Genomic DNA, 26,973 nt, shown 5'->3' on the forward strand with positions numbered 1-26,973 from the left:
GGAACGTTCAGCCCTGAACCTGTTTTATTTCTCATCAGCTGAACATCACTGATTTACTTCCAACAGGAGACAGACAGACAGACAGACAGACAGACAGACAGGACCTCCCGTGATGGTTCTGGTTCCTTTAGAGGGTGGAGGTGTCCTCCATGACAGACAGCGCTCTGTCCTCCTGTCTCCCACCACCTCCATAGGATCCAGGGTTCAGCTCAGGACAGAGCTGGCTTTCTGAACCACTTTATTCAGTCTCTTCCTGCTGCTGGTCAAGCAGACCCACTGCTGAACCACCACAGAATCATAGACTCTACCATCTGTGCAGGAGGTAGATGACGCACCATCAACCCTGATGCCGTGCTGGTAGGTGAACTGCAGCAAGTGATGAGATCACCGAGGCTGCAAGTACAAAGCACCAGCCTCTCCAGGGTCTTCTTCCGGTGGGATGTTAGTGCCACCAGCCTGTAGTGGTTGAGGTCCTTGGGGTGCGAGATCTTTGGGACCGGTGCTATGCAGGGCATCTTTCACAGCTGTGGCAGAATTTGAGGAGCATGGAGCTGATAATTTTCCAATCGAGGAGAACAGAGTATACGATCGAGTCTGGGGCCACCTCCTCCATGGAACCAGTCAATCATTCCAGACCAATTTTTTCAAATTCAATTTTATTTATATAGCACCAATTACAGTCAAATTGTCTCAAGACACTTTACAGACCCATAGAACCCCCGAGCCAGTAATAAGGAGACAGTGGCAGAAAAAACACCCTTTAACAGGAAGAACCCCTGGAACAGAACCTGGATCTATATGTGGATAACCATCTCTGCCTGGAAAGAGGTGGAGAGGTAGGAGGGGGGGGAACAAGGAACATAGAACACACAGGTGGATCCATGTATGATCAGACAGATGATTCATACAAAGTAGAAACTAACATGTAAACTGATCCATAGTTTCCTGTTCTGGTGTACAGCTCTGGCATTAAATCTACTACATATATAGCTGGTAGTAAAATTCAAACAGTATGTAGAAGAGCAGATCAAGTATAGTGAGGATGATGCAGAGACTGGTGGAAATGAGCAGCTGGAAGCAGAGGACTGGAGGAAGGTCAGCAGCAGCATCCCACAGTGGACATGATGGAGACTGGACCAGCTGGTGGAACATCAACCACAGATCTGAAGCATCCAGCTCTGGGACCAGGGACACTCGGAGAAATAACACAGGGGGAAACAGAGTGAATGTACTGCAATAACGGTATACATATTAAATGTAAAGGTAGATAGAGAAGGGCTCAGTGCATCAAGAGAAGTCCCCCAGCAGCCTATAGGCCTATAGCAGCATGACCAGAGGCAGAACGAAGGGACGTCCAAGAGGAAGAGTCCAGCCAGGGGCAGATCTAGCGGGGTGGCATAGGGTGGTAAATGCCACCCCTAGAAGATGCCTTGCCACCCTGGCTGCCACCCCAATCCTGAATGATCTAATTCAAAAATATGTATATGAAAGTTTGTGGCTGGCCGTAAAGAGCGAAAGTCCAGAAAGGACAAATAATGAGCAAAACTCTGATGTCCGTGTGCGTTTGAATGCACCATGTAGACGTAACGTACCTTACAGTGCTGTCACACATAGATATATACAAACACTCGATGGCTCATGAGCGCTGTCAGCCTATGGGGAGCGACGTCGCCACATGGCGGCCATCTTGGGACAGGGCTGCTCGATCACTCATAACATTAAAGTCAATGGAGCATGGATTTTAAAATCACTGTAGATTGCTCAATTTTCAACCGATTTTACAACAGCTTGGTTCGTTATAAACGTCAGAGATGTAATTCTTTTACTGCTTACATAAGAATAATTAAAACCATTGAATTCATATAAAATTATATTAAGTAGATAGGTAATAAAGAAATAGCTATACACACAGAGATATTATACTGTCAATCTTTAATATTTACAATATTCAAATAGACAAAATAAATAAATGATGAACAAATAAAAAGAAATGCTAAAATGAAAAAATAATGACATTTGAATAAAAAAATAAATAATAAATAAAGAAAAATAATAACAAGGTTCCCACACTTCAATAAATCATTTCCAGGATTTTTCCAGCGTCCCACAACCAACTGAAGTTACAACAATGGAGTGGACAATTTTTAAGTGAATCTCGCCTTCTTAAAAAAACAAGATTAAAGGTTGATGACCAACATCTCTAACTAGCTGAACAGCATCATGTTAAGCTTTTTAATTTATTTATTTCTAAATCTCAGGCATGAAAATTGTCTGCTAGCTGTCTTTTTAGTCAAAGGTTATTTAGTGTCGTACTATTCTTAATTTATGGTTTATACTTATATTGTAATCTTCAGAGTTTTATCCTGCTGGTTTGAGGACTGCAGAGGACCTTCCACTTCTCTAAACTTCAGGCTGTCACTGCAAAAAAATAAAAAATGAACACAGATATCATCTTTTTTCAGCATAAATGGATGTAAATATAATTTTATTATTTAGCATTGCACTTCTTTATTACTATCAGCTTTCTAATGCACAGATAAAAACAAAGCTCAACCAAAATCAATGCACAACAAACAGAGATGTTGTCGTTTCTTTTCATGAGCCTGGTGCCTACATTACCCACAATGCATTTCGGCTGCAGGCTAACTAATCCAGGCATAGATGTATACAAACAATAAGTCTAAGGTCTCAATCAAAGTCTCTTAATAAGCAAATAAATACAACCACAACCACAAAGAATGTAATTTCGCCTAAAGATTAGGTTCTCAAAAAACGTTGGTCTCAGGAAAACCTAATAATTGAAAATCAGATTGTGAGTAACACCATCTTCGATGTGAGTAGCCAGGCAGAAAAGACACACAACTATGCCGCATTTTTCAAAACGAAAAGCTGCGATTTCAACATTTATCCTGAATCATAGCCACGTTAATAAGGTTTGTAATAAACTAAACCGTTTGTAAATCAATCAAGAATTGAGCGAGTTATGAGTGTTAAAGTGAGGAAATCATCCACCTTACCATTGACTACAGTACAGTGTCAGAGCAGTCCCCTGTCCTAAGATGGCCGCCAAGTGACGACGCCGCCGACTCCGTCTGGAGACATCTAGTGTTTGTGTATATCTATGGTTCCACAGATACGGGGCGGCACGACCCCCCTGAAGAGCAGTGTTGCCAAGTGAGCTTATTATAAGTGACTTTGGGCTTTTTTTCCTGTAAAGTCGCTTGCAAATTTCATCCCTCGTGGGTTGTGTATTTTTGGGCTTGTTTTCTAAAGTGTAGTCACTTATTTAGGCTTCGATTCTGCCTGTATGAACCCCTCCTCATTCTCTCCCAGTTCCAACAAAGCGACATACGTTAGTCTGTCCTTTTCCAGGATCCGTCCTGTCCCCCGTTTCTTGGTTATCGCCCCCATCCACACTCACAAACATGCAGAGCAACACCTGTGGATGTTTGTAGGAGCGATGTAGAGAAGACCCGACGCCGGGTACGGCGAATACATTTTAGCTGATGTCACACATCCAGGCTATTAGCTGGTCCACCATATTGTGTGTCGAGTGTGAAATGATTGTTGGTCAGAGTCAGCGAGAGAATAATAGCTTGAAGTGGCCTGGGGAACAAGTGGTTGATTGAGCAACATAAATACAGTTTGCAGTGTGACTGGGACAAGAATGTTCACACCTGTTGTGTCCAGTTAAACGGAGCTTCTTTAGAATTCCCACAATCCTTTTATGACTCTGTGGTGGCATCAGCCATCATGTATGGAGTGGTCTGCTGGAGCAGCAGCATCACGGCTGCAGACAGGAGGAGACTAAACAAATTGGTAAAGAAAGCCAGTTCTGTCCTGGGCTGCCCCCTTGATCCTGTGGAGGTGGTGGAGACAGGAGGATGATGACAAAGCTGTTGTCTATCATGGAGGACACCTCCCCCCCTGCAGGAAACAGTAAGATCAGTGGGCAGCTCCTTCAGTGACAGACTGCTTCACCCGCGGTGTCTAAAGCAGAGATACTGCAGCTCCTTCCTTCCTGCTGCAGTCACACTTTACAATCAAGCTCCCAGTAGTTTCTGTTCACACATTTACAAACTGCAATAAAAATGTAAATACTGATGCTGTGCAATTACATAAAAATTTTGATGTAAATACTGCTTTCTTTTCTTCTTCTGAAGAAAATATTTCTATTTATATGTATATATATACACACGTGGACAAAATTGTTGGTACCCCTCAGTTAAAGAAGGAAAAACCCACAATTCTCACTGAAATCACTTGAAACTCACAAAAGTAACAATAAATAAAAATTTATTGAAAATTAAATAATCAAAATCAGCCATCACTTTTGAATTGTGGATTAACATAATTATTTAAAAAACAAACTAATGAAATAGGGCTGGACAAAAATGATGGTACCCATAACTTAATATTTTGTTGCACAACCTTTTGAGGCAATCACTGCAATTAAACGATTTCTGTATTTGTCAATGAGCGTTCTGCAGCTGTCAACAGGTATTTTGGCCCACTCCTCATGAGCAAACAGCTCCAGTTGTCTCAGGTTTGATGGGTGTCTTCTCCAAATGGCATGTTTCAGCTCCTTCCACATATGTTCAATGGGATTCAGATCTGGGCTCATAGAAGGCCACTTTAGAATAGTCCAACGCTTTTCTCTCAGCCATTCTTGGGTGTTTTTGGCTGTGTGTTTTGGATGGTTGTCCTGTTGGAAGACCCATGACCTGCGACTGAGACCAAGCTTTCTGACACTAGGCAGCACATTTCTCTCCAGAATGCCTTGATAGTCTTCAGATTTCATCGTACCTTGCACACTTTCAAGACACCCTGTGCCAGATGCAGCAAAGCAGCCCCAAAACATTACTGAGCCTCCTCCATGTTTCACCGTAGGGACAGTGTTCTTTTCTTCGTATGCTTGGTTTTTGAGTCTATGAACATAGAGTTGATGTGCCTTACCAAAAAGCTCCAGTTTGGTCTCATCTGTCCAAAGGACATTCTCCCAGAAGCTTTGTGGCTTGTCAACATGCATTTTTGCAAATTCCAGTCTGGCTTTTTTATGAGTTTTTTTCAGCAGTGGTGTCCTCCTTGGTCGTCTCCCATGAAGTCCACTTTGGCTCAAACAACGACGAATGGTGCGATCTGACACTGATGTACCTTGGCCTTGGAGTTCACCTTTAATTTCTTTGGAGGTTGCTCTGGGCTCTTTGGATACAATTCCAACGATCCGTCTCTTCAATTTGTCATCAATTTTCCTCTTGCGGCCACGTCCAGGGAGGTTGGCTACTGTCCCGTGGGTCTTGAACTTCTGAATAATATGAGCCACTGTTGTCACAGGAACTTCAAGCTGTTTAGAGATGGTCTTATAGCCTTTACCTTTAAGATGTTTGTCTATCATTTTTTTTCGGATGTCCTGGGACAATTCTCTCCTTCGCTTTCTGTTGTCCATGTTCAGTGTGGTACACACCTTTTCACCAAACAGCAGGGTGACTACTTGTCTCCCTTTAAATAGGCAGACTGACTGATTATGAGTTTGGAAACACCTGTGATGTCAATTAAATGACACACCTGAGTTAATCATGTCACTCTGGTCAAGTAGTTTTCAATCTTTTATAGAGGTACCATCATTTTTGTCCAGGCCTGTTTCATTAGTTTGTTTTTTTTAATGATTATGTTAATCAACAATTCAAAAGTGATGGCTGTTTTTGATTATTTAATTTTCAATAATTTTTATTTATTGTTACTTTTGTGAGTTTCAAGTGATTTCAGTGAGAATTGTGGGTTTTTCCTTCTTTAACTGAGGGGTACCAACAATTTTGTCCACGTGTGTATATATATATATATACACATATATATACTGTGTGCATTGTGTAGTGCACTCTCTCTTTGATTCAAGTGTCCTATCCATAGACTGTATATAAAGATGGATGTAGCATCTGGATCCAGAAGTGAAGTCAACCCAGAAGTGTCAAAAACTTGCAATATCCCACCGTCCGCTAGGGTTGGCTCCAAAAAGCTTTTGCTCCATAGACCCCAATTCATTTTTGGAAAAAATAAAATTTGATAGACTGATGTTCTACAGCTCAGGATTTTTTCCCCGTTAGTTTTCATGGTCAAAATGAGAGATCATGTGGCCGATCTTAAAATAAATCAATACTGAATTTTAAATAAATCGTTAAAGTTGGCGGAGCCAGGGGGCGTGGCTATACTTGATAGACAGCAACAGAAGCCTCTGCGGTAAAACGTGGGCGGGATAAGAGAGTCCTCAGCCAATCCTGCCCCTCGTTGCTCTCCGGTCCAGCCTGTTTGATGACGCTTTTTACGTCACTGGCTCCAAAAAATCCAAAATGGCGACCAGGAAGTAGCAAAATCCGGGCTTCATTTTCTCGGCGTTGAAACCAACGGATGACGTCACGGTTAGTTCACGCCTGGCCTGGACTTGATAATAATATCTGTGGGACCTTTTCAGTCTTAACTTCCCATCAACCTCTTCCAGGTATGATTTTTTGTCCAATGAGTCTGCCAGATTTTTGTTCCGTACACAATATGGACAATTCACTTCTACAGTCCCGAGGCCACAACAAGCACATGACACCAGTGAGTCAGGTGAGGCCCCCATGAAGGGATAATCTGCATTTAGGACCAGTCCACTGGGCACACAGTCAAAATTGTCATGTTTGCTCTTCATGTTTTCATGGTAGAGACCAAGTGTTGTGTTCTCATGGGCACATCCCCACTTTGTGGCCTTTGTGGTAAATTTCACAGACTCTGGATAACATATGGGCTGTATGACACTCTTGGCTGGTTGGGTGGGTGAAGTGTGACAGACTGACTTGAGGTGTGAAGCAGTTATTCGGCCAGTCCTAAAACGAAACCAGGCTCTGTTGTTGGACTGCCTCTGGTGTACTTCTCTACATTTTCTGTGTGGTTGGCAGTGACATTTATGCTTTGGAATATGCCTTCACAATGAGCATCCAACTCTGTTTTCTCCATCCCAACACACGACTTGTCATAAAGTTGTTGCTGGTTGCCTTCTACAGAGCCCCCATAGAGAGCATCCTGGGGTTCTGCATCACGGAGTGCTACATGGGGTGCTCAGCAGAAAACAGGAGAGTGCTGCAGAGGGTCATCTGCACAGCCCAGAAGATCACTGGCTGCTCTCTGCCCAGCCTGGAGGACATCGCCAACTGTCGCTACCTCAGCAGAGCTGGCAACATCATCACCGACCCATTCCACCCCGGTAACCATCTGTTTGACCTGCTGCCATCCGGTCGACGGTACAGGTCACACAAAACCAGAACAAGTAGACTCAGAAATAGCTTCTTCCCAAGAGCTATCACTGTAGTCAACAATCACAGAGCCAATCGAACCTGTTCACCCCCCCATCCACACAAATACCGACGACATCGACCACCGAACAGCCTTTGACACTCACATTCCTTCTGCACCTGAAAGACTCATGCTGCTATAGCAATTATGCCCTTATGTACATATATTTATTGTTCTTTTTAAATTGTTTATTGCTTTTTTTTTTTTTTTTGCTTTGACACCAAATGGGAACTGGTATCCTAATCTCATTGTACCCGGTACAATGACAATAAAGTCTATTCTATTCTATTCTATTCTATTCTATTCTAAAAGTTCACTCAGAATCAGTGGAAATGAGTCACCCAGTGAGGATGGGATGTAATGTTCTGCATACTCAGGCATGCCAGATAACACCACAGGTTTGCTACCAGTTCTGTGAAGTTGTCCAACAAACACAGACAACTCCTCATCACCCAACTCAGGAGCTGTTGGCAGATTCTGATGTGTGGATGGCCGTCTGGGGGAAGTGAATCCACCAATCTCCTCATCCAGATTTCTTTTCATAGTCCAGGCTGAGGTGAAATTGATTTCCTGGATTGTCTTGTATTCCACGTTTTTATTCCTGTGGGTAGCAGCCAGTAAGCTGGTTCCTGTGTAACAGTCTTTGATTGTTGGATTTTCACTGCAGACTCAACCCAAAACAGTAGAGCAGCAACATGACGGCAAACCTCTCGTAGACCAGCCATACAGTGCCCTGCCATGATGGTCCCATTAGGCCTGACCATTATCCACGGCTTCAAAGGAGCTTCATTCATCCTCTGGGAGCGACCAACCTGAAAATAAATGAAATTAAAAGTAATGAAATGACTATTTCATAGAATATAAGAAATTAATCACACATGCAATTCAAGCATGAATAACGTTCATCCTCAGACAATTATAATTATTCGAGTAATTGAAATTTTCACAAACGTTTTGGATTAACAAAAGCAGGCATGGATTTGCTTCTTGAATTTTGTCATTTTTATAAGAGATTATTCATAATTCTGAAGAAATAGATTGGGTTCACACATACAAATATAAAAGGGCGTTCTATCTCACTCCTACATACCTCCTCAATCGAACAAAATATAATGACAAGAATGACATATTTTACTTATTAAAAAGAAAGGATAGGGTCATTCTGAATTATAATGACTAATGCAACTTGAAGTTATCAGAACAGTCATAATACCTGATAGTTATTTTAATTCTTACTATGAATGTTAGGAAGTCTGTCAGATGGTCAGAAGCAAAACTTGCTTCCTACTGGCAAACAAAAATGCAGATGAATGCACAGACGTATTCATTTAAGTTTATATATTTAATCTCTTTAGGAATAAACCTCAGTTGATGGATAAATTTCAGTCATCACAACAGCCAGGTCAGTAACATAAACATGAATGGGGGGGCAGAGTGAGGACTGTGGAGGTGGGGCGGTAGGTCAAACCTTAGCACTGAGAACAACCAGGTCACCAGCCTCACCCAACCACAAACAAAGTGGTTGTAAGCCTCGAGGGATCTGCATGCCTTCATCTGATCCATACTGTATGCACTCTGTTATAAACGAGGTCACAGTAGGTCACTTCAGGCAGGCCGCTGTGGGTGCTCGTCCAGTCCTTCTGTGTAACTTCATTAGGATCAGTTCCATCTATTAACTCCAACTTCCTCTGATGTCGGTCTTTTGAAGTGCTATCAAGTGTGTCAACATACTTTTTCAGCTGAGTGGCAGCCATAGCCAACAAATATTAGGCTGAAAGATAAACTCCAGTCACAGACTCAACAAACTTGCCACTCAACATGGCGCCGAGCTACTTCCTGACCCAGATGTTGTGACGTCAGTGAAACAGCCCATAGACCTCAGACCTCCGTGTCTGCGTCTGTGCGCGGGTTGCCTGGTGACAGACACTGTTACAGACGCTGCTGCAGCCAAGCGTTTAAAAATGTCTACAGCCAAAACTCCACCATGTTCAAAGAAGCAAAAACATTTACAAAAGTACAGACAAGAGTGGGAAGACTTGAACTCCTGGCTTGACAGCGTTGGTGGCAATAGGTTACAGGAACAACTGTGTTTTCTGTTCTGCTCATGGACCAGCTGAGTAAGGCAGCATCAGGAGACCAACATGTAAGAAACATGAGAACAGAGAGAAACGCAACCAGCAGGTCACAGTTTATCATCTAATCATCTCTGAAGGTCCATATGGTAAGGGACACCATGATGTAATCAGCTAGATTTCCTACATTATCTGACTTTATAGACTTTTGTAGAACTTTATTTGTCATTGCAACAAGTACAACAAAATTGCAAAAGCCCTTCAGTCAAGTACAAAACAGTGTGAAAAAAAATATGATAAAATAACAGAAGTAAATAAGATAAGAAGATAAAATAACATAAAGATATAATAAAATAAGGTAAGGTGTAAAATATAATAACAAATTAAGTAAGTAATAACAATAAGGTGCAGGAGGGAATGAGTGGAATGATACAGTAGCCAAAAAAAGGTGCAAAATAGCTGCCAATAGCTGCCAATAGCTTGCCAATAGCTGCCAATAGCCTGCAATAGCTGCCATATTAGGTGCACTGAATGACATGAGGTAGTTATATTATAACAGAGGAAGGCTATTAGCCTTTGTTCAGGACCCTTACTGCTGTTGGGTAAAAACTGTCTCTGAACGGTTTGTCTTTGCAGTAACTGACCTGTACCGCCTGCCTGACGGTAACAGATTAAACATCTGCAAACAAATGGAGGCAGAGCCTTCAGTTCTCAGCTCCTCTCCTGTGGAACCTGCTCCCAGTTTGGGTTCTGGAGGCAGACACCCTCTCTATTTTTTAAGACCAGGCTTAAAAACGTTCCTTTTTGACAAATCTTATAGTTGGGGCTGACTGGGTGACCCACAGGGGTTCGGCTTGTGTCTTCATTGCACAGCTGACTCCCTCTTGGACGTCCCTTTCGTTCTGCCTCTAGTCATGCTGCTATAGGCCTATAGGCTGCTGGGGCGACTTCTCTTGACGCACTGAGCCCTTCTCTATCTACCTTTAATTTAATATGTAGTACCGTTATTGCAGTACATTCACTCTGTTTCCCCTGTGCTATTTCTCCGAGTGTTCCTGGTCCAGAGCTGGATGCTTCAGATCTGCGGTTGATGTTCCACAGCTGGTCCAGTCTCCATCCATGTCCACTGTGGGATGCTGCTGCTGACCTTCCTCCAGTCCTCTGCTTCCAAGCTCCCTTTTCCACCAGTCAACTCTGCATCGCCTTCAACTATACTGTTATGCTAACTTACATACTGTTTGAAATTTTACTGCTAGCTATATATGGAGTATGTTTAATGTCAGAGCCGTACATCATCAGAGTAAACTATGAGTCAGTTTTCAATGTTAGCTTATTACTTTGTCTGTGTCACATATCCTGTCATACATGTATCCAAATGTGTGTTGTGTTTTCCATTGCTTTCCCACCCCTCCCTCTTCTCCCATCCCTCCCCTTGCCCTCTTCTTGTCCTTCTCAACCCGCCCGCCAGCAGGCAGATGGGTCCCCCTATATAGAGCCGGGTTCTGCTCCAGGTTTCTTCCCTGTTAAAAGGGTGTTTTCCTGCCACTGTCGCCTTTTGGGCTTGCTCTGGGGGTCAGGCATTTGGGTTCTGTAAAGCGTCTTGAGACGATTTGACTGCAATTGACGCTATATAATAAAATTGAATTGAATTGAATTGAATTGAACATGTGGTGTCCTGGTGAGAGGGGTCCTGGGTTATTTTTCCTGCCCTTTCGAGGGCAACGGGAGCGGTGCAGCTCTTCAAGTGTGAGGAGAGGGGCAGTCTGTGATGTTTTGGGCCGTGTCGATGATCCTGTGCAGTGAGGCCTCTGATCCACCGTACAGCTGGTGTACCACACACAGACAGAACACCAGGATGCTCTCCATGGTGAACCTGTAGAAAGACACCAGCAGTCTCTGGGAGATGTTGTTCTTCTTGATCACCCTCAGGAAGTGCAGTCTCTGCTGGGCCTTCTTCAGTAGCTCAGAGGTCATCAGGCTTCTGCAGAGGCTTGATAACGAGCTGATCATTTGAGTCAGGTGTGTTGGAAGAAGGAAGCATCTAAAACATGCAGGACATTGGGGTCCTGAGGAACAGGTTGAGAACCACTGCTCTAAAGAACCCGACAGATGTTCTAACAGGTTCCTCTGGTCTCCAGCAGGAGGCTCCAACCATGAGGAACCATGAAGAAGACACGAAGAAGATGCGATGTCGTTCACTTCCGGGTTCCATCAACACACGTGTGTCTGTGTGTGAACATTAAAACTGGAGAGACCTTCGTCAGAACCCGTCCTCGTCCGACATGGAGCAACTGGGTCTGATCGGGACGATCCGGGACGAGGATCAGAGTCCCGAGGAGCCCGACACCGAGTCGAGCAGGAGGTGAGTCCCGGTGGAGGAGATCCGGTCCGGAGCTCCGGTTCTGACCGTTAATGTATACTAGTACGTGAAAGTAGAGAGATGAACAGAAAAATGAGCTGCAGTAAAACAGACGGACTGATCCTGGTTCTATTAGAACTTCCTGCAGAAGGGAGAACTGTAAAGTCTGGTTGGCTCAGGCAGAAGGACCTCCTGAGGTGGTCTGAGGTTCTCCTGTGGTCTCAGGTTCTCTGACAGGAGATCAGTGTGGCATCAGGGGGTGGGAGGTGTTTCCTCCTCTCTCAGACCTCCAGCCCTGGTCCAGATCTCCTGATGTTCAGTCTGTTAGTGCACCGATTGCTGAACATCTGCAGCATGTTCCTGCAGAACGATCTGAGCCTCCTGAGAACGTCCAGCTGGCTCTGACCCTTCTGATGGACAGTGTCTGTGTTTCTGGTCCATGTGGACACCCAGGTACCTGTAGCAGTCCATAATGTCCACCACTGGTCCATGTATGGTGAGCGGTTCTGGACGGATCCTCTGTTTCCTGAAGTTCATCACCAGCTCCTTGGTCTTTGAAATGTTGAGCTGCAGTGGTTGAGTCCAGTCCATGAAGATGTCCACCTGGTCTCTGCTGATACAGAAACATCTGAGGACTTCAGCAGGTGCAGAACTGAGACCAGAACCTGAAGTCTGAGGTGTAGAGTGAACATGAAGGAGACAGGACCGTCCCCGTGCTGCTCATGATGCTATCTGACGGATACTTTATTCATCCTGAGGGAAACTTCAGCAGCTTCCATACAACATAAAATAACAAGAAAAGGCAGGTTAGTGACATTAACAGTAAAGATCAGTGTATAAACTATTCTAATTTTAATATCAATAGGGTGCTAAGTGAAATTAAAATTCAATATATAGAACACACACATTTCAAGGCACGGAAGTTAAAAATAAAGTTGAATTTAGTGATTAAAAGTGACTTTGACAGGTGGAGGAAAAAAGTTCTCTAAGAACTACTCAGGCTATGGACATTCTATAATAATTGATCACATAGCTCCTAATGTGACTGTGGCGCCCCCTGATGACACTCAGTGAGGAGTTCTGCAGTCTGATGGCAGGCGGATTGTAACGTCCAGTGGAGCCTCACCTTCATGTCCAGCAGCTGAACATTCTCCTCCAGGGGGGGAATTGAGCTCCATCCAACAGGAAGGAGAAGGTTCCACTCCAGGATGGGGCTGGTGGGAAGCGTCAGGAGGTCCAGCTTTCCTCAGAAAGAGTTATTGTTTGTGTTACTGTTGTTGTGTTGCTGTTCTTATTACTGTTCTGTTGTTGTGCTCCAGGAGCAGCCCACGTCCTGAACAGGAAGAAGAAGTCCGGCGGGTCGAGAGACTTTAACTGTGACTTGACTTTGGAGAGAGAGAGGGAGGGACGGACGAGGACTGGATGGAGGACGTCCTGAAGCAGCTCAAGAAGAAGGTAGGACCATGGAACCCTGCTAGAACCCTGCTAGAACCATGGAACCCTCATGTGTCTGTGGTTCTCTGACATTCTCTTCTGTTACAGAGAACCATCACGACCCTGGACCAGAAGATCGAGAAGATCAGGAAGAAGAGGAAGGCTGAGGAGAAGTCAGCCGCTGAAGGTTCCTCAGAGGAGAACCCGGAGAACCGAGAAGATGAAGGTGAAGATGTGAAGCCTGAAGCTGCTGGAAGTGATGAAGAGGAGGATGAAGATGAGGATGAAGAGGAGGAGTTTGGGTCCAGCGATGAGGAGGTTCTGACCCGATCAGGTAGGTCCACCAGAACGTTCTACTGCAGTATTATCCAGGTTTGTAGTGTTTTACTGCAGTATTATCCAGGTTTGTAGTGTTTTACTGCAGTATTATCCAGGTTTGTAGTGTTCTACTGCAGTATTATCCAGGTTTGTAGTGTTCTACTGCAGTATTATCCAGGTTTGTAGTGTTTTACTGCAGTATTATCCAGGTTTGTAGTGTTTTACTGCAGTATTATCCAGGTTTGTAGTGTTTACTGCAGTATTATCCAGGTTTGTAGTGTTTTACTGCAGTATTATCCAGGTTTGTAGTGTTTACTGCAGTATTATCCAGGTTTGTAGTGTTGCAGTATTATCCAGGTTGTAGGTTTACTGCAGTATTATCCAGGTTTGTAGTGGTTTACTGCAGTATTATCCAGGTTTGTAGGTGTTCTACTGCAGTATTATCCAGGTTTATAGTGTTTTACTGCAGTATATCCAGGTTTTGTAGTGTTCTACTGCAGTATTATCCAGGTTTGTAGTGTTCTACTGCAGTATTATCCAGGTTTGTAGTGTTCTACTGCAGTATTATCCAGGTTTGTAGTGTTCTACTGCAGTATTATCCAGGTTTGTAGTGTTTACTGCAGTATTATCCAGGTTTGTAGTGTTTTACTGCAGTATTATCCAGGTTTGTAGTGTTTTACTGCAGTATTATCCAGGTTTGTAGTTTTTCTACTGCAGTAAGTATTATCCAGGTTTGTAGTGTTCTACTGCAGTATTATCCAGGTTTGTAGTGTTTTACTGCAGTATTATCCAGGTTTGTAGTGTTCTACTGCAGTATTATCCAGGTTTGTAGTGTTTTACTGCAGTATTATCCAGGTTTGTAGTGTTTACTGCAGTATTAATCCAGGTTTGTAGTGTTCTACTGCAGTATATCCAGGTTTGTAGTGTTCTACTGCAGTATTATCCAGGTTTGTAGTGTTCTACTGCAGTATTATCCAGGTTTGTAGTGTTTTACTGCAGTGTTTTCCGGGTTTCTGAAGGTTTTCTTCCTGTGTTCCTGTCAGATACCCTCAGAGAGAAAGAGCGACGGGGGAGGAAGAGGAAGGTGGAGGAGGAGGTCAGGAAGAGAGATGTTGATTCATCGGTTCCTGAAGTGTGGTTTCCATGGTAACAGCTGTGTTTGTGTTCAGGCTCCAGAGGCGTTCTACGAAGATGCGTCTCAGTACGACGATCAGCTGACCTTCGAAGACATGAACCTGTCCAGACCCATCCTGAAGGTAAACGTCCTGCTGTGGTTCCTCTGGGTTCCTCTGTGGAACACATATGATGTTCTTGTTTGTGGGTTGATTCGGCTTCTGGAGGTAAAACTAGAGAAACAATCAACAAAGTTCTTTTCAACCGTCTCTATAAACAGAAGCCTTTTGATGTAAATCAAGGAAAAACAAAGAATCAAATTAAGATCACAAAATAAAACGACAAAGAATCTAATCTGTAATCTTACAATCCATAAATTTCAGTCCTTGGCTTTCAAAAACGGCAATCAGACAATTCAAAAACATCAGGACTGCAGAGTCCAAAAACAATAGAGGGAAAAACTGTTGGAACAGGCGCGATTGGATGTTCCTACCAGCATCACAGTCCCTGAACGGAGGGAGGGTCTTCATCTAGCTCACCATCATCATCCACACAACAAAGCTGACCTGTGCTGGAGAACAGGTGAAAAACCGAATGGCCTGTTAGAACCGGTTTTACAATGCAAATCAGAACTCCTCCCACCAGCAGCTGCTCTCTTCCTCACCGTCCGTCCTCCAGCAGAGAATAGAAGCTTCAAGAGTCCAGCTTCAGGTTCAGGTCTCCTCCAGGACTGAAAATGAAGTCCAGCTTGGGTGTTCAGTCCTTCACGACCTTCTCTGATTCAGCTGCAGCAGGTGTGGGGCGGGGCCAAGCTGTGCTACCATTGGTCTGTTCTCATTGGCTGACAGCTGAGCTGTCCAATAGAAAAAACGGTTCCTGAGAGTTTCAGTTTGCCTGGGTTCCTGCTGTTCCTGTGGTTCCTGTTGTTCCTGTTGTTCAGTCAACAAACGTCAGGATCTAAACTCAGACCTGAGAACCGTTCTATTTGTGGACCTCTGTAAGGTTCTAGATCTGCAGCATGAAACGTGGTGAGAACCGACAGAACGGTTGTGGTTGATCCAGCAAGGCAAATGTATTTCTATAGCACATTTCAACAACGAGGCTTTACAAAGACATTAAGACAGAAGATGACAACAATTATTAAAAGAAAACATTTATGAAATCATTAAAAAAACAAGGGCAGAACAGTAAAAAGATCAAAAACAGAAGTTAGAAAACTAGGGCTGTTTAAAAATAACTGTCATAAAATAAGCGTTAAATAACTTAAAATAGTTTCATCAAAAGCAGCTGAGAACAGGTACGTCTTCAGAATGGATTTAAATGTGCTGAGAGTTTCAGCTGATCTACAGTTTTCTGGGAGTTTGTTCCATATATATGGGGCATAGAAGCTGAATGCAGCTTCTCCGTGTTTGGTTTTACTCTAGAACTACTAGAAGACCTGATCCAGATGACCTGAGTGGTCTGGGTGGTCATACTGAGTCAGGAGGTCTCTGATGTATTTTGGTCCTAGACCATTTAAAGCTTTGTAGACCAGCAGCAGGACTTTAAAATCTACCCTCTGAGTGACAGGAAGCCAGTGTAAGGACTTTAAAACTGGAGTGATATGATCTCCTTTCTTGGTTTTAGTGAGGACTCAGGCAGCAGAATTTTGAATCTGCTGCAGTTGTTTGAGTGTTTTTGGGTAGACCTGTAAAGATACTGTTACAGTAATCAAGCCGACTGAAAATAAATGCCATGGACGAGCTTTTCCAGGTCCTGCTGAGACATCAGCCCTTTAATTCTTGAGATGTTTTTAAGTGATAGTAAGCCGACTTTGTAACTGCTTTAATGTGTTTTCCAAAACTGAGTTCTGAGTCCATCACCACACCCAGATTTCTGGCCTGGTCTGCAGTTTTTAACTGTAAAGACTGAAGCTCTAGTTCACCTTTAATCGCCCTTCCTTGGCTCCAAAAACCATTACCTCAGTTTTGTCTTTATTTAAATGAAGAAAGTTCTGACACAGCCACTCATTTATCTGTTCAATACACTTTCCCAGCACCTGTATAGGGCCATGGTCTCCTGGGGACATTGTAATGTAGATCTGCGTGTCATCTGCATAGCTATGGTAACTTACATTATTGTTTTCAATAATCTGAGCCAGTGGGAGCATATAGATGTTAAACAGAAGAGGCCCCAGAATGGAACCTTGGGGAACTCCACATGTAATTACTGTCTGCTCAGATGTGAAGTTACGTATAGATGCAAAGTAATTCCTATTCTTTAGGTAAGATTTGAGCAGAGTGAAAAACACACAAAATGTTCAATGATGGTGGTAGTGTAGCCTCCGCTTGTTGTTGCCTCCGCTTGTTGTAGCTGTTGTTATTATTGTTGTGTTGTTGCTATTTCTGCCATTGTTTCTGGCATTGTTGTTCTTGTTTGTATTGTTATCATCTTTGTTTCTGTTGTTGTTATTTTTGTTGTCACCGTTATCACTGATGTTGTGTTTTCACTGTTGTTGTTTTTACTTTTGTTGTTGTTTTTACTGGTGGTGTTGTTTTACTGTTGTCATCATCATCACTTCCTGTTGTCTCCCTCCAGGCCGTCACTGCTCTGGGCTTTAAGCAGCCGACTCCCATCCAGAAGGCCTGTGTTCCTGTCGGCCTGCTGGGGAGAGACCTGTGTGCCTGTGCTGCTACTGGGACAGGTAGGACTGGGACCAGTTCATTATACTGGGACAGGTAGGACTGGGACCAGTTCATTATACTGGGACCAGTTCATTATAGTGGGACCAGTATGTCTTACTGGTTCAAGTCTGATTAACCCACTGGTTTCTGTCCTCCAGGGAAGACGGCAGCCTTCATGCTTCCAGTGTTGGAGCGTTTGGTCTTTAAGCCCAGGACGTCCCAGGTGACCCGGGTTCTGGTCCTGGTTCCGACCAGAGAGCTGGGGATCCAGGTCCACTCGGTGGCCCGTCAGCTGGCCCAATTCACCTCCATCACCACCTGCCTGGCCGTCGGTGCGACTCTCCACCTGTTCAGGTACTTCTGTCTCTGCCCACTGGACCTGGACTCACCTGTCCCTTCTATCTCCAGGTGGGCTGGACCTGAAGTCTCAGGAGGCAGCGCTGAGGGCGGGGCCAGATGTTCTGATCGCTACACCTGGTCGGCTCATCGATCACCTACACAACACGCCCAGCTTTGAGCTGACCCACATCGAGATCCTGATCCTGGACGAGGCTGACAGGTTCTCTGTGGTTCTTAATGGTTCTCTGTGGTTCTTAATGGTTCTCTGTGGTTCCTAATGGTTCTCTGTGGTTCTCTCAGGATGCTGGACGAGTACTTTGAAGAGCAGATGAAGGAGATCATCAGGTTGTGCTCATACAACAGACAGACGATGCTGTTCTCTGCTACCATGACAGACGAGGTACCGTGTCTTACCTGTTGTCGTGTGACCTGAGTGTCCAGGTGTGTCATGTGACCTGTTGTCATGTGACCCGTGTCTCCAGGTGAAGGACCTGGCTGCAGTGTCGCTGAAGCAGCCAATCAGGATCTTTGTCAACAGCAACACTGATGTGGCTCCGTTCCTCCGGCAAGAGTTCGTCCGAATCCGACCTCACAGAGAAGGAGACCGAGAGGCCGTGGTGGCAGGTAGGTAGTACTGCAGTACTGCTGGTAATACTGCTGTACTACCAGCAGTGCTACCAGCAGTACTGCTTATAGTACTGTAGTAATACTGCAGTAGTACTAGAGTACCCGTCTGTGTTGTCAGCTCTCCTGACCCGGACCTTCCAGGACCACGTCATGTTGTTCACCCAGACCAGGAAACAGGCTCACCGGCTGCACATCCTGCTGGGCCTGATGGGGCTGAAGGTCGGAGAACTTCACGGAGAACTGAGCCAGAACCAGAGACTGGAGAACCTCAGGTACCCGCCGTCAGGACCGTTGTGCCGTCGTTCTCCTGGTTTGCTTCGTCTCTGACAGTTTTCTTATTTGTTTTTTCCTCCAGACGTTTTAAAGATGAACAGATCGACATCTTGGTGGCGACGGACGTAGCAGCTCGAGGTTTGGACATCGACGGAGTTAAAACGGTGAGAGTTCCGTTAGAATGCTGAAGGTACTCACCTGTCTGTCTCACGTGTCATCACCTGTCTGTGCCCACCTGTCCCCTCCAGGTGATTAACTTCACCATGCCGTCCACGGTCAAACACTACGTCCACCGGGTGGGGCGGACGGCCAGAGCTGGCCGGTCGGGGCGGTCGGTGTCTCTGGTGGGAGAATCTGAGAGGAAGATGCTGAAGGAGGTGGTGAAGTCAGCCAAGAACAGCGTGAAGGCTCGCGTCCTGCCACCAGGTACGCACACCTGACCCCAGAGCAGGGGGCTCACCTGTCTGGGTTTGTACAGGTGAATTCTGACCAGACTTCCTGTGTGTCCAGAGGTCGTCCTGAAGTTCAGAGATCTGATCTCCAAGCTGGAGAAAGACGTGGAAGCTGTGACGAAGCTGGAGAGAGAAGAAAGAGAGCTGGCAGCGTCTGAGGCCAAGGTAGACCTGTAGACCTGTAGACCTGTAGACCTGTAGACCTGTAGACTTGTAGAGCTGTAGAGCTGTAGAGCTGTAGAGCTGTAGAGCTGTAGATCTGTAGATCTGTAGACATGTAGACATGTAGACATGTAGACATGTAGACATGTAGACATGTAGACATGTAGACATGTAGACATGTAGACATGTAGACCTGTAGACCTGTAGACATGTAGACCTGTAGACCTGTAGACCTGTAGACATGTAGACCTGTAGACATGTAGATCTGTAGACATGTAGATCTGTAGACCTGTGGACCTGTAGACTTGTAGATCTGTAGACCTGTAGACCTGTAAACTTGTAGACCTGTAGACCTGTAGACCTGTAGACTTGTAGACTTGTAGATCTGTAGATCTGTAGATCTGTAGACCTGTAGACCTGTAGACCTGTAGATCTGTAGATCTGTAGATCTGTAGATCTGTAGACCTGTAGACCTGTAGACCTGTAGACCTGTAGATCTGTAGACCTGTAGATCTGTAGACCTGTAGATCTGTAGACCTGTAGACCTGTAGACCTGTAGACATGTAGATCTGTAGACCTGTGGACCTGTAGACTTGTAGAACTGTACACTTGTCGACCTGTAAACTTGTAGACCTGTACACTTGTACACCTCACAGTGGGCTGCTCGGCTTATTTTTTGGAAAAAATGTAATATCTTGGCTAAAAATCATCCCCTGGTAGTGATTGAGGGCTCATTTCAACCGCAATATACTTGGGAATACATCTAAAAAGATATCTTTAAATTATATTAAAAAGTTAACCCTTTACGGTTCAGTGCGTCGTCGGTGTACCGCCGGCGGTACACCTACTAATTTGCATAGGAATTTCAAGAATGTCCGACGGCCGCAAACCCGATTATACAAACACTATACGCCGATGGAAAGCTTAGATTCTCATGAATCCGCCGGTATAAACCACTTTCAGATGCGATTACCACAGCGGGTGAGAAAAACACATTTGTCCGACAAAAACAAATATTCATCCATCCGTTCTCTATACACGGCTTCAAAGCACACAGCGCGACTCACATTTCCGGGTTTATTATTACACACAGAAAAAAAGATTCCACAAAAACGGCCATAATCCAACCTTTTACATCCAGATGAAACAAGCCAGTAAACTATTTTGTCCAAAACATGTCCTGAAGTCGGTATAAAATCCCCGAATCGGTCATTTTCAAGGAAATGCACCTCGCGATGCCCGTCCAATATTCCCTGTATTTTTCGTAATTTTTTTTATTTAAAAATAGAATATTAGCGATTTTTTTTTTTTTTTTGTACTGAAAACGGCTGGAATTGACTGAAGCTTAAAGGGTTAAGGCTGCAGGGAGATTTTTCTAGACATAAGTGTAGGGTTCCACCGATGGAATTTGGTGATTAAACGTAAATTTGAAAGGCGAGACATGATATTGCCTTCAAATGTTTTATTAACTAATTCTATGCAGAGTAAATGACTACTTTACAAAAAACATAACAGTGAAACATGAAGTCTAAACTGGAAAAATCTACCAAATTTCAAGAATTTTTAATGAAGTCTGCCCTAAATTGATGCCTTAAATGACCATTTTCAAAATTTGAAGGCAGTTGTTACACTTAGAGACATCTAGAAGTCTTTTTATACTGCAAAGTTTGTGTATATTAGAAGTACTACTTACAATTTGGACACATACGTGTTAACATCAATCGCCCACACAGGGGAACTTAGACCTTCTTCAGTAAAATTTGATCTGTGAGAGTTGCCATCAGCCAGATTTTCTGACACTTGTATTTTTCAACACCTGACATCCTATTCTTTCAGAAAATATATACTTTCCCATATCTGGCTTCTGGCAAGTGAAAATATTCTGGGTGGTTCATGAAAATAGTCTCAGAAAAAAAGTGAAAATTTACTATATCTTTTTCAAACTTTGCAGAAATCTTCTAAATTTAAGCAATTAAGAAAATTTGGAGCAGGTAAACCTGAATATTGTTAAAATCTCAGGTAAAAATTATTAATTTCTCAAAAAGAAATAGAATGAAAAGCTCAAATATCAATTTTTTTACGCCTGTGGAATGTGTCATTTCCTGAGATTCAAACTGGCCGAACTTTTTAAAGAATAGACCGTTTGACTTGATTTTTTTTTGTTGAACTGGATTTTTATTCTACTATAAGAAAAACAAAAATAAAGCAATTTGGAGGGGGTCAAATTTTCGAGATTTCCAGGTCCCAGCCCACTGTGTACCTGTAGAATTGTAGACCTGTACACTTGTACACATGTAGACCTGTAGACATCTACACCTGTACACTCCTTGTTACAGATGTGTAATTAAGTGTGTGTGTGTGTGTGTGTGTGTGTGTGTGTGTGTGTGTGTGTGTGTGTGTGTGTGTGTGTGTGTGTGTGTGTGTGTGTGTGTGTGTGTGTGTGTGTGTGTGTGTGTGTGTGTGTGTGTGTGTGTGTGTGTGTAGTTGAGTGTAGCTCAGAAACGTCTCGATGGCTCCGCCTCCTGTCAATCACAGAGAGTCTGGTTTCAGACTCAACAAGAAAGAAAACAAAGTAGAAGTAAGTACAAATACACACTGTACTTAGTACTGTGTAGAAGTGTAACACTTTATAGAACTCCAGCTGTACTGTGTAGTACTGTGTAGTACTGTGTAGTACTGTGTAGTACTGTGTAGTACTGTGTAGTACTGTGTAGTACTGTGTAGTACTGTATACTGATGTGTATTTGTGTCCTTTAGTGTCCAAGGCTCTGCAGGACTTTGATCTGGCTCTCAGAGGGAAGAAGAAGAGGCAGAAGTTCCTGAAGGAGGGCAAGAAGAAGGAGCCGACGGTAAACCAGCAATCAATAAATCAATAAATAAACCTCCATTAATCAATAATAACTGATGTTGTGATGTCAGGCTGAGGAGCGCGCTCAGTTCGAGATCCTGAAGGCCCAGATGTTCGCTGAGCGGGCGGCCAAGAGAGAGAGGCGGCCCAAGAGAGCGAGAGCCATGATGGAGGAGGAGCCCAGCACAGGTCTGACCAATCAGAGGGCTGGGATCCCAGCCAATCAGAGGGCAGGGATCCCAGCCAATCAGAGGGCAGGGATCCCAGCCAATCAGAGGGCAGGGATCCCAGCCAATCAGAGGGTTCAGCAGGAGTCAACTATCAGCAGGAATTTAATATTTAGTTAGGAAATGATTTGATTGGATCACAGATTCTAACAGAAACTGTGTCTCTGCAGCAGCCAATCAGAAAGCAGCAAAAAGAGGCAGGAAGTCGGTGTTTGATAAAGAGCTGACCAATACCAGCAGCAAGTCAGTGAGACAGTTCAGAGCTGGGTGAGTCCGTCTGTCTGTCTATTCACCTGTCCGTCCACTTGTCTGTCCGTCCACTTGTCTGTCCGTCCACCTGGCTGTCCACCTGTCTGTCCGTCCACCTGTCCGTCCACTTGTCTGTCCGTCCACCTGTCTGTCCGTCCACTTGTCTGTCCGTCCACTTGTCTGTCCACCTGTCTGTCCGTCCACCTGGCTGTCCACCTGTCTGTCCGTCCACCTGTCTGTCCGTCCACCTGTCTGTCCGTCCACCTGTCCGTCCACTTGTCTGTCCGTCCACCTGGCTGTCCACCTGTCTGTCCGTCCACCTGTCCGTCCACTTGTCTGTCCGTCCACCTGGCTGTCCACCTGTCTGTCCGTCCACTTGTCTGTCCACTTGTCTGTCCGTCCACCTGGCTGTCCACCTGTCTGTCCGTCCACCTGTCCGTCCACTTGTCTGTCCGTCCACCTGTCTGTCCGTCCACTTGTCTGTCCGTCCACTTGTCTGTCCACCTGTCTGTCCGTCCACCTGGCTGTCCACCTGTCTGTCCGTCCACCTGTCTGTCCGTCCACCTGTCTGTCCGTCCACCTGTCCGTCCACTTGTCTGTCCGTCCACCTGGCTGTCCACCTGTCTGTCCGTCCACCTGTCCGTCCACTTGTCTGTCCGTCCACCTGTCTGTCCGTCCACCTGTCTGTCCACTTGTCTGTCCGTCCACCTGTCCGTCCACTTGTCTGTCCGTCCACTTGTCTGTCCGTCCACCTGGCTGTCCACCTGTCTGTCCGTCCACCTGTCCGTCCACTTGTCTGTCCGTCCACCTGGCTGTCCACCTGTCTGTCCGTCCACCTGTCCGTCCACTTGTCTGTCCGTCCACCTGTCTGTCCGTCCACCTGTCTGTCCACCTGTCTGTCTGTCCACCTGTCTGTCCACCTGTCTGTCTGTCTGTCCACCTGTCTCACTGTCTGCCTGTCTCCTTCCAGACCGTCCTTCTCGGACAGGAAGCGTCTGGGTCTGGACCGGCAGCGTCGTGGCGGTTCCAGGTGAGTTCACCTGTTCGGTTTGGGTCCAGGTGGTTCTGATGAGGTTCTCCTGACATTCTGTTCTGTTCTTCAGGTTCAAGAAGAAGAAGTGAAGAACATCGTGGAACCAGCAGTTCCTCCACCGGGTCCTCTTCTCCAGTACTGTTTCTGTTTGTTAGTTTCAAATAAAGTTGTGGTTTCCATTTAACATTCAAGGAACATTCTCTGAATGAGGGAATAGTCAGGGAATCGTTAAGTGTTTTTTGAATGTTTCTATTTGCTGAACCTTCATGGAACCTTCAGAAAACCTTTATGGAATGTTCCCTAAAGATTACTGTTCGGTGAACCTTCAGGGAACATAATGCAAACATTCCCTGTACGTTATTAGTTGCTGAACCTTCAGGGACTGTAAGGGAACGTTCTCAAAGGTTTCTTGCGGGTTAATGTTTGCGGAACATCAGGGAACGTTCAGGTAGGGTTGCCACCCGTCCCTTAAAATACGGACTTGTCCTTTATTTGACAATTAATTGTGGCATCCCGTATTGATTCAATACGGGACGCTAATTGTTCCGTATTTTCATAAATGTCCCATACACGTCTGTCACACGCATCAAAACTACATAATAAACAAAATAAAACAGGAAATATTAAGAGCAGCCAGTTTCATCTTCCTTAGACCTATGTAGTGAGGACCTGATGGAGGTCCAGCGGATACACTTTTCTGTTTGCTGGTTCTGCTGTGGGTTTCCTGGTTACAGACGCTGCTGCTCCCGCTTGTTTGAAAATGTCTACACCCAAAACTCCACCACATCCAAAGAAGAAAAAACTTTTTCAAAAGCACAGACTGGAACCCTGACAGTATGTACAGGGCAAACTGTGTTTTCTGTTGCTCATAGACTGAAGTAAGGCAGCATCAGGAGAACAACATGTAAGAAACATGAGAACAGAGAGAACCAACCAGCAGGTCACAGTTTATCATCATCTAATCATCTCCTGAAGTCCCTTTGGTAAGAGACATCAGCACATGGTGGTGGATTTACCAGAGGATGATAATAGTCAGACTGATGTGGCCGTAGACTCTACAGGATTTTACTGACTCAATAAATGCATAAGTTGTTTAATAGTATTTTAAATGCTTTATTTTTTAAAATATGAACTCTGATATGTTAACGGTACTAAATAAATAAATCAGTAAATACATTCATACACACATAAATAATACATTCATTGTGTTAAGAAAAGATTTAGATGGGAAAAATATCTGTAGAGAATTTCTTTATCCAGTATTCTGCATTCAGTTGTTTGTGTTTTTGCAGAATCCAGTATTACACACTGGTTGGCCATTACATTTTTACCTCCGCCAAGGTGGTTATGTGACACCCGCCGTCTGTCCGTCTGTCCGTCTGTCCGTCCGTTAGCAAGATAACTCAAAAACGCCTGGGCAGATTCACATGAAATTTTTTAGAGGAAGAGCTGATTTAATTTTGGTAGCAATCCGGAAAGGATCCTGGATCACTTTAAATTTTTTAGTATGTGGTTTTCCTTTCTGTGGGAATGTCAATATCCTTGGCGGAGGTCTGCGCTCTCTGAGTGCTTTTCTAGTATTAGTTTGGTTTCACTGTTTAAAATGACGCCACATCTTTTTAGACAGAACCTGTGATCATAAAACAACACAGAACTCTTAGTTTTGTGTTAATAAAGCACTTAAAGCTTTAGGTATGACTAAATGCTTTTTTCTAAATTAAATAAACCACTCCTTGGGTGGTTGTGGCCCCTCGTTTGGTAAAGTTGGAAAGATATTCACAGATTCAGACTTCCAGCATCAGTAACTCATTAGATAAAGGTTGTTAAAACATAAACGATGCCTCTTTCCCATCGTTGTAAGGTAGATAATGTGCTACAAGCCCAGTTTTATCTAAAGTAGCTGTCTTTCAAGTTGCAAAAATAACGTTGGTGTCTATAGAGGGAATAGGTACCGTCTGCAAATTGCAAAACTGCTACAACAGCGAAGAGAGACACAAATATTCAATAACCTCACTCTGATCCACTGTAGTGTCACCAGAATCACTGCAGCCTTCAACTGGCTCCAGTTGACACCAATGTTATTCCTGCAACTTGATAGACAGCTACTTTGATCAAACTGGGCTTGTAGCACATTGTCTGCCTTACAACGATGGGAAAGAGGCATCGTTTATGTTTTGATGTATGTCTAATGAGTTATTGATGCTGGAAGTCTGAATCTGTGAATATCTGTTCAATTTTACTGAACTGTGGCCCTGAGGAGCCGTGGTGGACGTCCTTTATTTTCGTTTCTGAAAGGTGGCAACCCTACTTTCAGGGAACCTTTAGCAAGCAATCATCGAACGTTCCCTGAATGTTCCCAGTAATCCTGTGTTCTCAGTGCACGAGGACTCGTGTTCACTCTAACGGCAGAACATCCAGTCAGTTTTTAGACGTTTCAGAGTTTAGCAGAAGCAGGAAGTCAATAAACCTGGAGGACTGAGAGGCTCATTCTGATTGGTTTACCTGGAAGCAATGAGGGGGCGGAGCTACACAGAGTTTACATGTTTCCTGATCTGGGATTTACTGTCAGTGCAGTTCTATTAATGGCCTGAAGGGGCAGCAGCACATCTGCTGGGTACAGTCTATGGCTGGGTGCAGCAACTGTAAAAGACAAAGGTTAGCTAGCAGTTAGCAGCTAGCAGTGGTTAGAGGTTCATAGAGGTCTAGATGTTGTAGTTATATGAGCAGAGTTGTGGGGTTGTGGTTCTATGTGTTTTTGTCTCTTTGTGACAGTGTTCTCTCATTTTCCGTCATGTCTGTAACAGGACACTTGGTCGTAAAGTGACCTCATGATGGGGGTAAAGTAGTAATTCCATGAAGCTGGCGTTGTTCAGGGAAGAAGAACACCAGCTTTTTCTACTTTCTTTTAAATCTATGGCTGGGAGTCACCAATCATAATTTTGCTGTGTGAAAACACAATGACAATAAAGATTCTTGATTCTTGGAATAAAAAAACTGTGAGCAGGAAGTAGTGATTTCCATGAAAGTGTCTGAAGATGCTGAGAGAGCTGAGGACTCGTTCACCCGAAACCATCTATTCTGCTTTGTTCTATCTCATGTAAATGATCAAAGTCTCTCTGAGGAACATGAACCTGACTTCAGTCTGAATGAATTCACTTCAACAGTCCATCTGGAAGCAGCTCATCAGGAGAACCTCCCAGGGAACGGAGGCAGAAGGTTGGATTTCTCAGGAGGTTTCAGGACTCTGAGCTGCAGCTTCAGTGAAGAGTTTCAATGTGTTGCGGATTCAGAGTGTGACTCAGCGATGTGGACGATGACTCAGCAAATGAAAGCCAATCACAGCGTCTGATCAGTGAAGTGACATCACTGATCAGTTTCACTCTGCAGATATGTTTTAAAATCTTTTAACTGTTCGATGTTTTCAAGACTCAGACATCTTCAAACCCACTGATGTGTCTCTGAATTCAGCCTTTAGTTC

General features: G+C 44.3%; 1 protein-coding gene across 1 annotated transcript; it reads left to right on the top strand.

The window, feature by feature from the left end:
* Positions 1-11,680: 11,680 nt before the first annotated feature.
* On the top strand, positions 11,681-23,679 carry LOC127534150 (probable ATP-dependent RNA helicase DDX27). Its single transcript, XM_051948655.1, is given in 22 exon segments — positions 11,681-11,760; positions 12,086-12,210; positions 13,077-13,136; positions 13,139-13,212; positions 13,300-13,525; positions 14,553-14,605; positions 14,679-14,765; positions 17,200-17,305; positions 17,444-17,617; positions 17,694-17,844; positions 17,925-18,024; positions 18,107-18,248; positions 18,370-18,523; positions 18,607-18,688; positions 18,773-18,950; positions 19,035-19,141; positions 21,623-21,716; positions 21,896-21,987; positions 22,058-22,175; positions 22,384-22,480; positions 23,433-23,492; positions 23,566-23,679. Coding segments are annotated over 22 exon segments (2,379 nt in total). The 3' UTR covers positions 23,585-23,679.
* The last annotated feature ends 3,294 nt before the right edge of the window (positions 23,680-26,973 follow it).

The sequence above is a fragment of the Acanthochromis polyacanthus genome, chromosome 5 (assembly GCF_021347895.1).
Source record: "Acanthochromis polyacanthus isolate Apoly-LR-REF ecotype Palm Island chromosome 5, KAUST_Apoly_ChrSc, whole genome shotgun sequence".
Taxonomy (NCBI): Eukaryota; Metazoa; Chordata; class Actinopteri; family Pomacentridae; genus Acanthochromis; species Acanthochromis polyacanthus.